We start from the raw sequence: 12,227 nt of genomic DNA on the forward strand, positions 1-12,227 counted from the left end.
TGTGAGATTCATTCATATCGTTGCATTTAACAATAGTTCATTCTCACTGCTGCCTAGTATATGCGTGCAATGAGGATTTACCCAATCCTATTGCTGATGGACATCTGAGTAGTTTCCAATTTGGGGTTATGACAAATGGTGCTGCCATGAACATTTTAATGCCACAAACATGCATTTTGGAGTACATAAATGTGCGTTTCTGGGGCGGTAAGTTACACACATGTGCAACTTTAACAGATACTGCCAAGCAGTTTTCCAAAATGGTTGTGCCAATTGACACTTGCACCAGTGGTAGGGGGGCATCTCCGATACTTCATATTACCTGTCTTTTTCCTTTTAGCCATTCTTGTTGGTGGGTAGTGGTATCTATCAGCTTGTGGTTTTCATTTGCATTGTCTAGGCTGCTAGTGTGGCTGACTGCCTTTTCATATGTCTTATTGGCCATTTGGGTATCTTTGTGGGGGGCAGATTCTTGCCTGAGCTGGCTCACAATGTTCACAGAGCTACAGGAGAAGACCTCCTACTCCACGCTGTAGCCTCCTCTGGGGGCAGCCAGCCTTCCTCTGCAATGGAAGTCCTTTGGCTTTGGTGGTAAACACACCTGGGCTTGAATCCTGATCCTGTCTCTGATCAGCTGTGTGACCCTGGGCTGTGGCTTTGCATGTCTCAGCCTCAGCTTCCCCATCTATAAGATGGCAGCAACCATACCTACCTCCAAGAGACCTCAGGGAGGTAATGTATGTAAGTTATCGAGCACCTCGGTGTTCAGGAAGCAGGGACTAAAGTTACTGTTCAATGAAATCCTGTGTAGATGTTTAAAATTATGGTTACAGAAGAAATACATAATGATTATGTTAAAAGATATTTGTGATGTGTCATTCAAGGAACTATACTAGATAATGAAACAACGTGTTGGACATATTCTCTTTTTTATAAAATCAGTGAGTGAAAGAACTAGAAGGAAAGGGGAGGGAAGAGTGGAAAGGACTGTGTCTTGTAATTTGAGTGCCAGCTCAGCCGCAATACAATAGAACACCAGGTAGGCATCTAAGGTTTTTGGCCGTAGTCCCTGACTCCCAGACAGCTCTTCTGGAGTCACCCAGGGCCTGGGGGATCTCACCACCCTGCAGGGAAGGACACAGGCCTGGCTGGTTTTGCTACCAACTAATTGCAGAGCCCCACGGCCTTGAGCAAACACAGGCAGTTGCCAGGGAGTGGTTACAGCAGCACTTGGGCAAGACCCAGTGCTGTGCTGGCTTCAGTCTGGTCCAGCACAGTCACAGTGGTGGTGGCTACAGGGGTGATTGTGTCATTCCACCCCCAGCTTTAGGTGGCTCAAAACAGAGAGAGAGAGACTCTTTGGGAGAAAGTAAGGGAAGAGAACAAGAGTCTCTGCCTGGTAAACCAGAGAATTCTCCTAGATCTTGTCCAAGACCATCAAAGCCGTACCTGTACTGAGTCTGCAAGAATGACGGAGTTACTGGGCTTGAGGTGACCCCTGAAGCAGAAACAGCTTAGATCACAACACCCAAATCCTTGCAAATAACTGGAAAGCCTTCCCAAAACAGAGGACTACAAATAAGCCCAGATAGTGAAGACTACAATAAATACCTAACCCTTGAATGCGCAGACACCAAAGAACATCTACTAGAACTAGAAGGAAGGACATTACAAGTTAATCACGGTTGTCTCCAGGTTACAGAGCTGTGCATGCTTGTCATTCGCTTCTCTGTGCTTTTCTCAATATTCTAAAATTAAGACCATCCCAAAGAAAAACATAATTATGTTCTATTGGGCCGGGCGTGGTGGCTCACACCTGTAATCCCAGCACTTTGGGAAGCCGAGGTTGGCGGATCACTTGAGGTCAGAAGTTCGAGACCAGCCTGGCCAACATGGTGAAACCCCATCTCTACTAAAAATACAAAAATTAGCCAGGCATGGTGGCACGTGCCTGTAATCTCAACTACTCGGGAGGCTGAGACAGGAGAATCGCTTGAACCTGGGAGATGGAGGCTGCAGTGAGCCGAATCACGCCACTGCACTCCAGCCTGGGTGACAGAGCAAGAATCTGTCTCAAAAAATAATAATTATTATGCTCTATTGGAGAAACACCCTTGAGGACAATTGCCCTGTCAGATTTGCTCTATCAAGCCATGTCCCTTTCTCTCCTACAATAATCTTGTTGGCTAATATTTACTGAGTGCTTTTTATGTGCCGGGCTCCCCATGCCAAGTCATTTGCACAAGTAATTATATTTTATAGATGAGGGGAACAAGGCTCAGAGAGATGAAATGACTTTCCCAGGGTCACACAGCTGCTGCATGGCACAGCCAGCATTTAAACCTGGGAGGGGTGCCTGCGAGCTCGCCTCACTTCATCACAGAGTGGCCTCCGCTGGGCTGCAGGTATTGGGTTTCCCTAGGAGGGGAGTGCCATCCTCCATGGGGACTGGGGAGTGAAACAGATGCAACCATCTGCTGGGAATGTCCAGGACCGGCTCCTGTTCAAATCGCAGTGCCCAGAGCTCATTATCACAGTCGCTACAGTGCCTGCCAATGCTACAAGCAGACTTTCCAAATGAGGACACGTGAGACGCCCCCAGCTGCCGAAAGCCCAAGGAACCTGATGCCGGTCTCAAGCAAGCCCAGCACGGCTCCGAAAGTGATCTGGAGCGAGGTGGGAGGGGATTTGGCTGGCTTAGAGGCCTCCCACTCCCTACTCACCCGCTTCTTACTGCCAAAGCCCCTTGTGAGAACAAACCAGATTTTTTTTTTTTTTTTTTTTTGAGACGGAGTCTCACTCTGTCGCCCAGGCTAGAGTGTAGTGGCACAATCTCGGCTCACTGCAAGCTCCACCTCCAGAGTTCAAGCAATTCCCCTGCCTCAGCCTCCCGAGTAGCTGGGATTAGAGGCAATGCCACCACAGCTGGCTAATTTTTTTTGTATTTTTAGTAGAGACAGGGTTTCACCATGTTGGGCAGACTGATCTTGAACTCCTGACCTCAGGCAGTCCGCCGGCCTCGGCCTCCCAAAGTGCTGGGATTACAGGTGTGAGCCACCACACCCAGCACAAATTGTGTTTTTAATACAATAAATCAGGATGGTATGTGCACAAAACTTCTTTGTTTCCTTTTTTTTTTTTTTCTTGAGACAGAGTTTCGCTCTTGTCGCCCAGGCTGGAGTGCAATGGTGCAATCTCAGCTCACTGCAACCTCCGCCTTCTGGGTTCAAGTGCTTCTCCTGCCTCAGCATCCCAAGTAACTGGGACTGCAGGTGCATACCACCACGCTCAGCTAATTTTTGTATTTTTAATAGAGATGGGATTTCTCCATGTTGGCCGGGCTGGTCTTGAATGCCTGACCTCAGGTGATCCACTCACCTTGGCATCTCAAAGTGCTGGGATTACAGGCGTGCGCCACTGCACCCGGCCCTTTGTTTCCTTTTTAATTAAATGAACTTTGCAGGTTTTGTTTTGGTTTTGTTCATCTTCACAGCTGGAGATGAATAGAAAAGTCCCCAAGTTGTCCCCATTAATAACAGGACACAGAATAGAAGCCTTCATGGTCTCTTTCTGGAGAGAATGGTGGACTCTGGAGGCCTCACCTTATTGGAGGATACTTTATGGTCTCATGTGATTTGTGCATCCCCCAGCTGCCTTGGGCTCCATGGAAGGCAGTGACACTTTTCTTTGTAGATAAACTGAGTGATTTCTCTGAGTCCTTTTACCTCAAAATCATTTTTTTTAACTTAATGACAAGAGAGAGGAAAAAACACCCTTTAACATTTCTAATCTGAATGAAAGCCCCCAGAAGACAGCTCCAAGCTGGAGTTTTCCAGCTGTTTGGTAAAATGAGCTTCTCTCCTTGAGGGGCATTTCACAGCAGCGGGGAACAGCTCAGGTGCCCCTCCCGACAGTCCCACTGGGAAGGTTCTGCTGCTACTTTCGTTGCGTAGGTGAGGTTTAGAAAGGTCACAGTTTGCTAGTAAGGAGCGAAGCTGGGACTCACACTCAGGCTGTCTCCCTCCAGGCTCCAAGGCCCTGGCTGCTCTGCTCTGTTGCCTCCCCAGGGCCCTAGCAAGCAGTCGACAACCTGGGGTTAAGCTGGTGTTCGCTGCTCGTATATAACGGGTTGCTGTAGACTAATACCTTGGTGGCTCTCTATGTATATATTAGGTAGTGCAAAGGTAATTGCAGTTTTTGCCATTACTTTTATTAAAAAATGGCAAAAATTGCAACTGCTTTTGCACCAATTTATATAAACTATGCTCCCCAGTATTCACACCCCATTGTAGCCCCTTCCCCATTGACTCTGGCCTTGGCCGTGTGATTTGCTTTGGCCAATGGGACATTAGTAAGTGTGATGCAAGCAGAGGCTTGGTATGCGTTTGGGCATTGGGACTTATTCTCTTGGAATCTGTCTCATGGCGTCCCATGTAAAGAAGTTTGGCGACCATTATTGAAGAGGCTTCATGGAGAAGAAATGTTCAGCCAGTCTCAGATGTTCCAGCCATCCCACTGGATGCCAGACATGTCAGGAAGAAGCCATCTTGGATGGTCTATCCCCAACAGACACCACGTGGAGCAGAAGAAGCGCCCTGCTAAGACCAGCCTTGATTGCAGAATTGTGAGATTAATGGTTTTAAGCCACTAAGTTTAAGAGTGCTTTGTTGGGCTGGGTGCGGTGGCTCACACCTATAATTCCAGCACTTTGGGAGGCCAAGGTGGGTGGATCACGAGGTCAGGAGATGGAGACCATCCTGGCCAATACGGTGAAACCCCATCTCTCTACTAAAAATACAAAAAATTAGCTGGGCGTGGTGGCGGGTGCCTGTAGTCCCAGCTACTGGGAGGCTGAGGCAGGAGAATGGCATGAACCCAAATCCGGGAGGCAGAGCTTGCAGTGAGCCCAGATCGCGTCACTGCACTCCAGCCTGGGCAACAGAGCGAGACTCTGTCTCAACAACAACAACAACAAAAAAGAGTGCTTTGTTATACAACAGTTAACTCTGTTAGCCCATACACAGCAACAGAGGCCAGGCATATTAATAAACTAAAGGAAAATGGTCTTGCTCTAGTACTTTAGACAGTGCTGATGGTTTTTCCTTGGGCACTTATACCACAACCAGAAGAGTCTTTTTTAATGTGAAATTTTGCCTGGACTTAGGTCAATGACAAATTTGGTATCTGTTTTCTCTTGCAGGAAATTTTAGAGCCTTCAGTGTCACTCCCAGGAGACAGTAGGGAGATGGGTGCCACCCAGAGAATAAGACCAGTCAAGGGTAGGAAGAATTGGTCTGAATCAAAATCTGATTAAACTGCAGTGTAACCTGGGGGCACTTTTCCCGGAAGGGACAACCCTTTTCATCACCTGAGCCCACTGGTGGTTCTCCATATGAGGCTGAGGTGACCAAATAGAACTGGGTGTCGTTAGACCCATCTGATGGGTTTCCACACCTTGAGTCTAATCCAAGGTTCCAGTTTCTTCCAGGAAGTTAAGTAGTGACCGGAGCTAATATCATTCTGCTCTTACTTTCTGTTTCCTATGCAGAATCCAGAAGTCTCAGGAGTTTGTGGGCCCTACACAGCTGGTATTTCCCAGGAATTTTCTTTCTTTCTTTTTTTTTTTTTAAACTATCTGGCACCACTTACCCTCAGCCATGCTGGATGTATTTCTGATGTTTGGTTTCTTTTGTAGAATCAAACTCCTTATGGCAGAGGGAAGGCGGGACCTCAGGTGGAGTGTGAAGGGCATCATGTCAACTTGAATAAGTAGCAGAGAATCTGAGTGAGGAGAGGAAAGGGAATTAGAAAGGTGGCACCCTGAAGGCAGCAGATTCACCCTCACATAGCTTCACATACCACATCATATCCTACCCTTTCCTGGCCCTGTTCCTGGGCCTGCCTTGCGGTGGGCATTGTTTGGAACCCATTCTCCCCTTTGTCACATCTCAGTTTCTGATAAGAAATTCCTAACGCAAACTTCCCTGCGTCCCTCCCTTGGCCTGGAACATCCCCCTTCCCTTCCCTAACAGCTTTCCATTCCTTGGGAGCTGCAGAGTCTTCTCCAAAAGGCTGGTGCTGGGCTCCTTGGCCAGGAATCATCGTGGCCTGTTATTCTACTTGCCTCTGAACTCCCTTCTCTCCCTTATCTCCCTAGGGCCTCGAAGGCAGGGACATATGTGAGACTTCTTCCACAGGTTCCAGAGCACCTATCACAGCCTATGCACATAGCACGTGCCCAAAATACACACGATCAAATGAACAGACGAATGAACACCACCGCAATCACAAGTGAAATAAGAGGCCGAGTTTCTGTCAACATGTGACTTCCGTTATTTAGATTTAGGTTTCTAGAAGGTATAGGGACTTTGTGTTTTCTTCTTTGTGCTTCCCCTAACCCCACTCTAGGCTCAGTGCCTTATACAATCTTTGGTGAGTAAATAGATATTGTAGATTTTTAAAAGTAGAATGTGTTTTTTAAAACACAATTAAAAGTTAAAAATATGATTTTTAAAAAATAGAGGTGGTCTCAAATCTCTAGGAAATTGTGCTCAGAAAGGAATCCTATAAGTCGGCTTCTTTTTTGTTTGTTTGTTTTTCTTGAGGCAGAGTCTCGCCACTCTTGTCTCCCAGGCTGGAGTACTGTGGTGCGATCTCAGCTCAGTGCAACTTCTACCTCCTGGCTCCAAGAGATTCTCATGCCTCAGCCACCTGAATATACGGATTACAGGTATGTGCCATGACACCTGGCTTGTTTTTGTATTTTTAGCAGAGATGAGGTTTCACCATGTTGACCAGGCTGGTCTCAAACTCTTGGCCTCAAGTAATCAGCCCACCTTGGCCTCTCAAAGTGCTGGGATTACAGGCGTGAGCCACCACACCTGGCCTAAATTGACTTTTTATGCTATAAAAAAAGAGGTTTTAGCCAGGTGTGGTGGCTCACGCCTGTAATCCCAGCACTTTGAGAGGCTGAGGCAGGAGGATTGCTTGAGGCCAGGAGTTCAAGACATGCCCAGGCAACATGGTAAAAACCCATGTCTACCAAAAAAAAAAAAAAAAAAAAAACCAGGCATGGTATTGCATGCCTGTAGTCCTAGCTACTTGGGAGGTTGAGGTGGAAGGATCACTTGATCCCAGGAGGTCAAGGCTGCAGTGAATCAGGATCACCCCACTGCACTCCAGCCTGGGCAACAGAATGAGATCTGTCTCAAAAAAAAAAAAGGTTTTATTATGTCAACAAAATCTAGAGCTAGATAACCACATTGTGTTGGTCTCTAAAGCATAGCCAAGGTCCTTTTCATCCAAATATACCCAGTACCTAGCATAGTGGCACAAAGGTGGGAGTTCAGTAAGTGTTTGTTGAATGACTAGCTGACTGCAGAACGAATGAAAGCAGGATTCAAGGACAGTGCCCATAGTGAGGATTCTGGACAAGCCTGACTTTCCAAAATTCTTTCTATCTAAAGAGAAGAACTCAGTGGAATTCCAAACCACCAATTTATGTTTTCAACTCTAATCTCCTAGATAGAAAATAATGTAAACCCCAGGGCCATTTTAACAAAAATTTGAGATTGCATGAAATCTCCAGCCAACAAAACAAAAAGAATATTGCTTTGGAAGAAGGAGAGATGTACTTAGATCCAACAGTGAGTACTTTAATAGCTGTGGGAACAAAGTGCCATGGGGACACAGGGGAGAGAACACTTAGTCCCCGCGGGCTGGGGGGAGGGGGTGCTGGGAGGAGTCAGGTGAGATAGGATTCCATTGCCCAGTGGAAGATTCTGAGGCTTAAAGCAGCTGCTTTGGCAGGTCAGGCCTGGGCTTGCCTAATGCCTGGGCCTGGCAAGCCTGACCCCCTTAGCCAAGCAACTGAGCTACCAGCCAGAGTCCTGAATGTCTGTGGTTCCCCAGGGTCACTGCACACTGCAGAGAGGACCTAGCACCTCTGCCTGGCACACAGCAAAGGCCAAAGAGAGAAGCTTTCCATAACCTTGTGGGGAATAGCAGCCACCCCTCTGATAACCGTCCTCATTTGCCCAAACCCACTGGAATGGGCCACCCCACAGGTACCTCCACCCACCCTCATTATTACTCTAGAGGGCAGCAGGTACAAGCTGTGTGCTGTTTTGCAAATACATTTTAGCCAGGAGACCAAAGTCTGAGGCTTATTGCCTTCTCTTTCCTTTATTTATGTACTGTTTTAATGTAAATGTAAGTTGATTCTAGGTTGCTTTCCTGGCCTGGAGAGAAATGAGTGTTGCCAGAAATCCTGCCCTGTGAAATGCATGCTGGGAGTGTGCCAGGCACCCCAGTGTCACCCACTGTGCATGCTGGGAGGGAAAGAAGGCTGAGAGCCCCTACCTTACAGAGTCGTCCCTTTGAAGGCAGGGTTAAACAGGGTGTAACTTGGCTCCTGCAAAGTAAAAAAAAAAAAAAAAAAAAAAAATGCCTTCAATATACACCAATCAGAGAATGCCCACTCACAGTAAATGATAGCAACTACCACCATATATGGGAACCCACAGTGTGCCAGGACCATGCTAGGGCCTTTACGTACATCAGCTGTTAGTTTGTCACTATAGTCCCACACACAAAAAAGGCATTGTTAATCCTATTACAGACAGAGACTGAGGTCCAAGGAGCTCAAAGAAGTTACCTAATAATAAAGCAGGTCTAAGTTCATGTTTGTTTGATCACTATTTACCTTTCTATATGTATGAATCTATGTATGTATCCATCCATCCAACCATCCACCCATTCATCCATCCATCTATCCACCCATCCATTCATCCATCCACCCACCCCTCCATCCATCCACCCATTCATTCATCCATCCATCCATCCATCCATCCATCCATTCATCCATCCACCCATCCATCCATCCATCCACCCATTCATTCATCCATCCATCTCTCCACCCATCCATCCACCCATCCATCCATCCATCCATCCATCCATCCACCATCCATCCACCCATTCATCCATCCATCCATCCCATCCATCCATCCATCCATCCATCCATCCATTCATCATCCATCCATCCATCCATCCATCCATCCATTCATTCATCCATCCATCTATCCACCCATCCATCCATCCACCCATTCATTCATCCATCCATCTATCCATCCATCCATCCATCCATCCACCCATTCATCCATCCATCCATCCATCCATCCATCCATCCATCCATCCATCCACCCATTCATTCATCCATCCATCTATCCACCCATCCATCTATCCATCTACCCATTCATTCATCCATCCATCCATCCATCCATCTATCCATCCATCCATCCACCCATTCATCCATCCATCCATCCATCCATCCATCCATCCATCCACCCATTCATTTATCCATCTATCCATTCACCCAGCCATCCATCCATTCACCCAGCCATTCATCCATTCACCCACCCACCCATTTTGTGGTGTTAGGAATCATATCCTCAGTATATTTTAAAAATAACTGGGACCTTCCCACTATCCCCAACAAGGTGATTTCAGGGCCAGAGCCTCTTCAGCCCATATGTTTTTAGGGACTGAATCCTGAACTTCTCAGACTTTCTATCAGGGCACTGGGGAACCCACTGCTGCATGGCCCAGGTATCTTGTTTTCCTGAGTGGTCTTCCTCTAGAAGTGAGGTGAGATGGGATCCAATCAGTGAGCCCTGGCTAGAATCCAAAAAGCTACGTTTCTACTCTGAGCTCTCTCTTTTCTCTTTAGAGAACAAACTATCAAACCCAGAAACATCATTCCCTAACATCAAATATATCAGAGAGGAGCCCCACAGACAGTCAACCCCTAGCCAGATCTGACAAGCCCCAAACTTCAGTGTAAAAAGATCTCATGTATGCTTGTCACAGATTTCTGAAATTCCACCTTTAGAAAGTAATTTCTCTGTTTACCCAAGCAATCCAATCCTAGGACTGTATCCTACAGATGTGCTCAAACAGTGATGAAATGACTGAGTACACAGCCGCATTGTTTATAATAGAACTGATTTAGAGACAGGCCAGGCACAGTGGCTCATGGCTGTAATCCCGGCACTTTGGGAGGCCAAGGTGGGAGGATCACTGGACCCCAGCAGTTTGAGACCAGCCTAGGCAACATGGCAAAACCCTGTCTCTACAAAAAATACAAAAATTAGCCAGGTGTGGTGGTGCATGCTTGTAGTTCCAGCTACTTCAGAGGCTGAGGAGAGGCTTACTTAAGCCCAGAGGTCACCTAAGCCCAGAGGTCAAGGCTGCAGTAAGCCATGATCACACCACTGCACTCCAGCCTGGGTAACAGAGCAAGACCCTGTAAAAAAGAGAAAAAAAAAAAAAGAAGAAGAAGAAAGGAAGGAAGGAGGGAAGGAAGGAAGGAAGGAAGGGAGGAAGGGAAGGAGGGAGGGAGGGAGGGAGGGAGGGAGAGGAGGTAGAGAGGGAGGGCCAGGCCCAGTGGCTCACACCCGTAATCCTAGCACTTTGGGAGGCCAAGGCAGGTGGATCACCTGAGGTCAGGAATTCGAGACCAGCCCGACCAACATGGAGAAACCCCGTCTCTACTAAAAATACAAAATTAGCTAGGCGTGGTGGTGCATGCCTGTAATCCCAGCTACCCAGGAGGCTGAGGCAGGAGAATCGCTTGAACCTGGGAGGCGGAAGTTGCAGTGAGCCGAGATCATGCCACTGCACTCCAGTCTGGGCGACAGAGCGAGACTCCATCTCAAAAAAAAAAAAAAAAAAAAAAAAAAGAATGAGGCTACTCTACACACCTTATCTGAAACAATCTCCCAATGATGCAAAATTAACAAGGCAAGTGGAGAATTCTCTATCAACCGACATGCCCATGTTCTGTTCATATCCACATAGACATCTGTGGAAGGATGGAGAATAGCCTGGTATCAGTGGTGCCCTCAGAGGGGAAAGTGGGAGACTGGGGCCTGAGCAGGAGTGGCTGTCGCACTATATTTTATGTGAATGGCGCCCTCTGGAGTTGTGCCTTGGGGTGGCCCTGATGGAAGAGAGGCTTTCTGCTCTTTATCTTTTCCGTACTTTTTTTTTTTTTGGAAACAGGGTCTTGCTCTGTTGCCCAGGCTAGAGTGCAGTGGTGCAATCACAATTCACTGCAGCCTCAAACCTCCCATGCTCAAGCAATCCTCCCACCTCAGTCCCCTGAGTAGCTGGGACTACAGGTGAGCATCACCACGCCCATCTAATTTTTAAATATTTTTTTGTAGAGACGGGGATGGTCTTAAACTCTTGGTCTCAAATGATCGGTCAGCCTTGGCCTCTCAAAGTGCTGGGATTATGGGAGTAAGCCGCAGTGCAAGGCCAAAGCCACCACACCTGGCCATCAGTCAACTCTCTAGCCTATAAAAACACATTTATGTCTTTGGAGATTCCAAGGATTTTAGAAGTTGTATGCCAGGAAACCAGAGGAAGACCAAATACATATCTCATAATATCACAGTACCTCACTGAGTGGTGGTAAGGGTTAAAGTTATAAACGCATGTAAGGCTCTCAGGACACTTCTGGCCGGTTCACAGTTAGCGCTGTGGAAGTGTTACCCATGTTTATTACTCTGGGCCCCGTGCCAAAAACACAGTGGTGAATAAGACAGTCACAGCCCACACTCAGAGGGGTTTACCACCCCAGGAGACAGACATTAAATGCATAATTACCATCTACCATCATGTCTGTCTTCCAGGAAAAGACAGAAAAGTAAATAGCTAACTATAACACCATGTGCTTAGCACTCCCGGGCCCGTGGACTTAGGGTGGAGGAAGAGAAGGGGCGGAGTCTAAAAGGAGAGTAGGGGTCAGACTAGAAGCAGGCTGGGGAGGGAGAAGGCCCTCTAGGCCCAGGGGCCAGCAGGAGCAAGGCAGGGAGGTACTGGGGGGGAACAGCTGTCCGTGCTGCAGAGCCCGACAGAAGGCAGGAGGTGGCGGGAGCCGGGGCTGGGAGGGAAAGCAGAGGCCGGCTCATGGGGACCCACCTGTCATGTGAAGAAATTTAGATTTATCCCGGAGCCTCAGGAAATCACAGAAGGTACTGAGCAGTGAATGATTTGTGAAACTTGCCTTTTAGGAAGATAGTAGGGCTGCAGGTAGGGGACAGACGGCAGGGCAGCCACACTGCAAAGTTGGCAGATGAGATGGGAGCGCAGGGCAGACAGGAGTGTCAGAAAGTCTCTCTCGCAGGTGTGAAAGGAAAATAAATCTCGAGACCCCAAAATCA

General features: G+C 47.5%; 1 protein-coding gene across 5 annotated transcripts in view; it reads right to left on the reverse strand.

Moving 5' to 3' along the window:
* The window catches only part of DGLUCY (D-glutamate cyclase), a 157,911-nt gene that overhangs the window by 56,251 nt on the left and 89,433 nt on the right, over positions 1 to 12,227 (reverse strand). For all 5 annotated transcript variants that reach the window (XM_030804015.1, XM_030804016.1, XM_030804013.1 and 2 more), the window contains exons 2-3: positions 8,362 to 8,413; positions 5,650 to 5,781 (exon numbers count right to left, since the gene is read on the reverse strand). In XM_030804015.1, coding sequence (XP_030659875.1) covers positions 5,650 to 5,755 — 106 coding nt within the window. In that variant the 5' untranslated portion in view covers positions 5,756 to 5,781; positions 8,362 to 8,413. The remainder of the gene's footprint in view (positions 1 to 5,649; positions 5,782 to 8,361; positions 8,414 to 12,227) is intronic.

Source organism: Nomascus leucogenys, chromosome 22a (assembly GCF_006542625.1).
Source record: "Nomascus leucogenys isolate Asia chromosome 22a, Asia_NLE_v1, whole genome shotgun sequence".
In the NCBI taxonomy this organism is placed as follows: Eukaryota; Metazoa; Chordata; class Mammalia; order Primates; family Hylobatidae; genus Nomascus; species Nomascus leucogenys.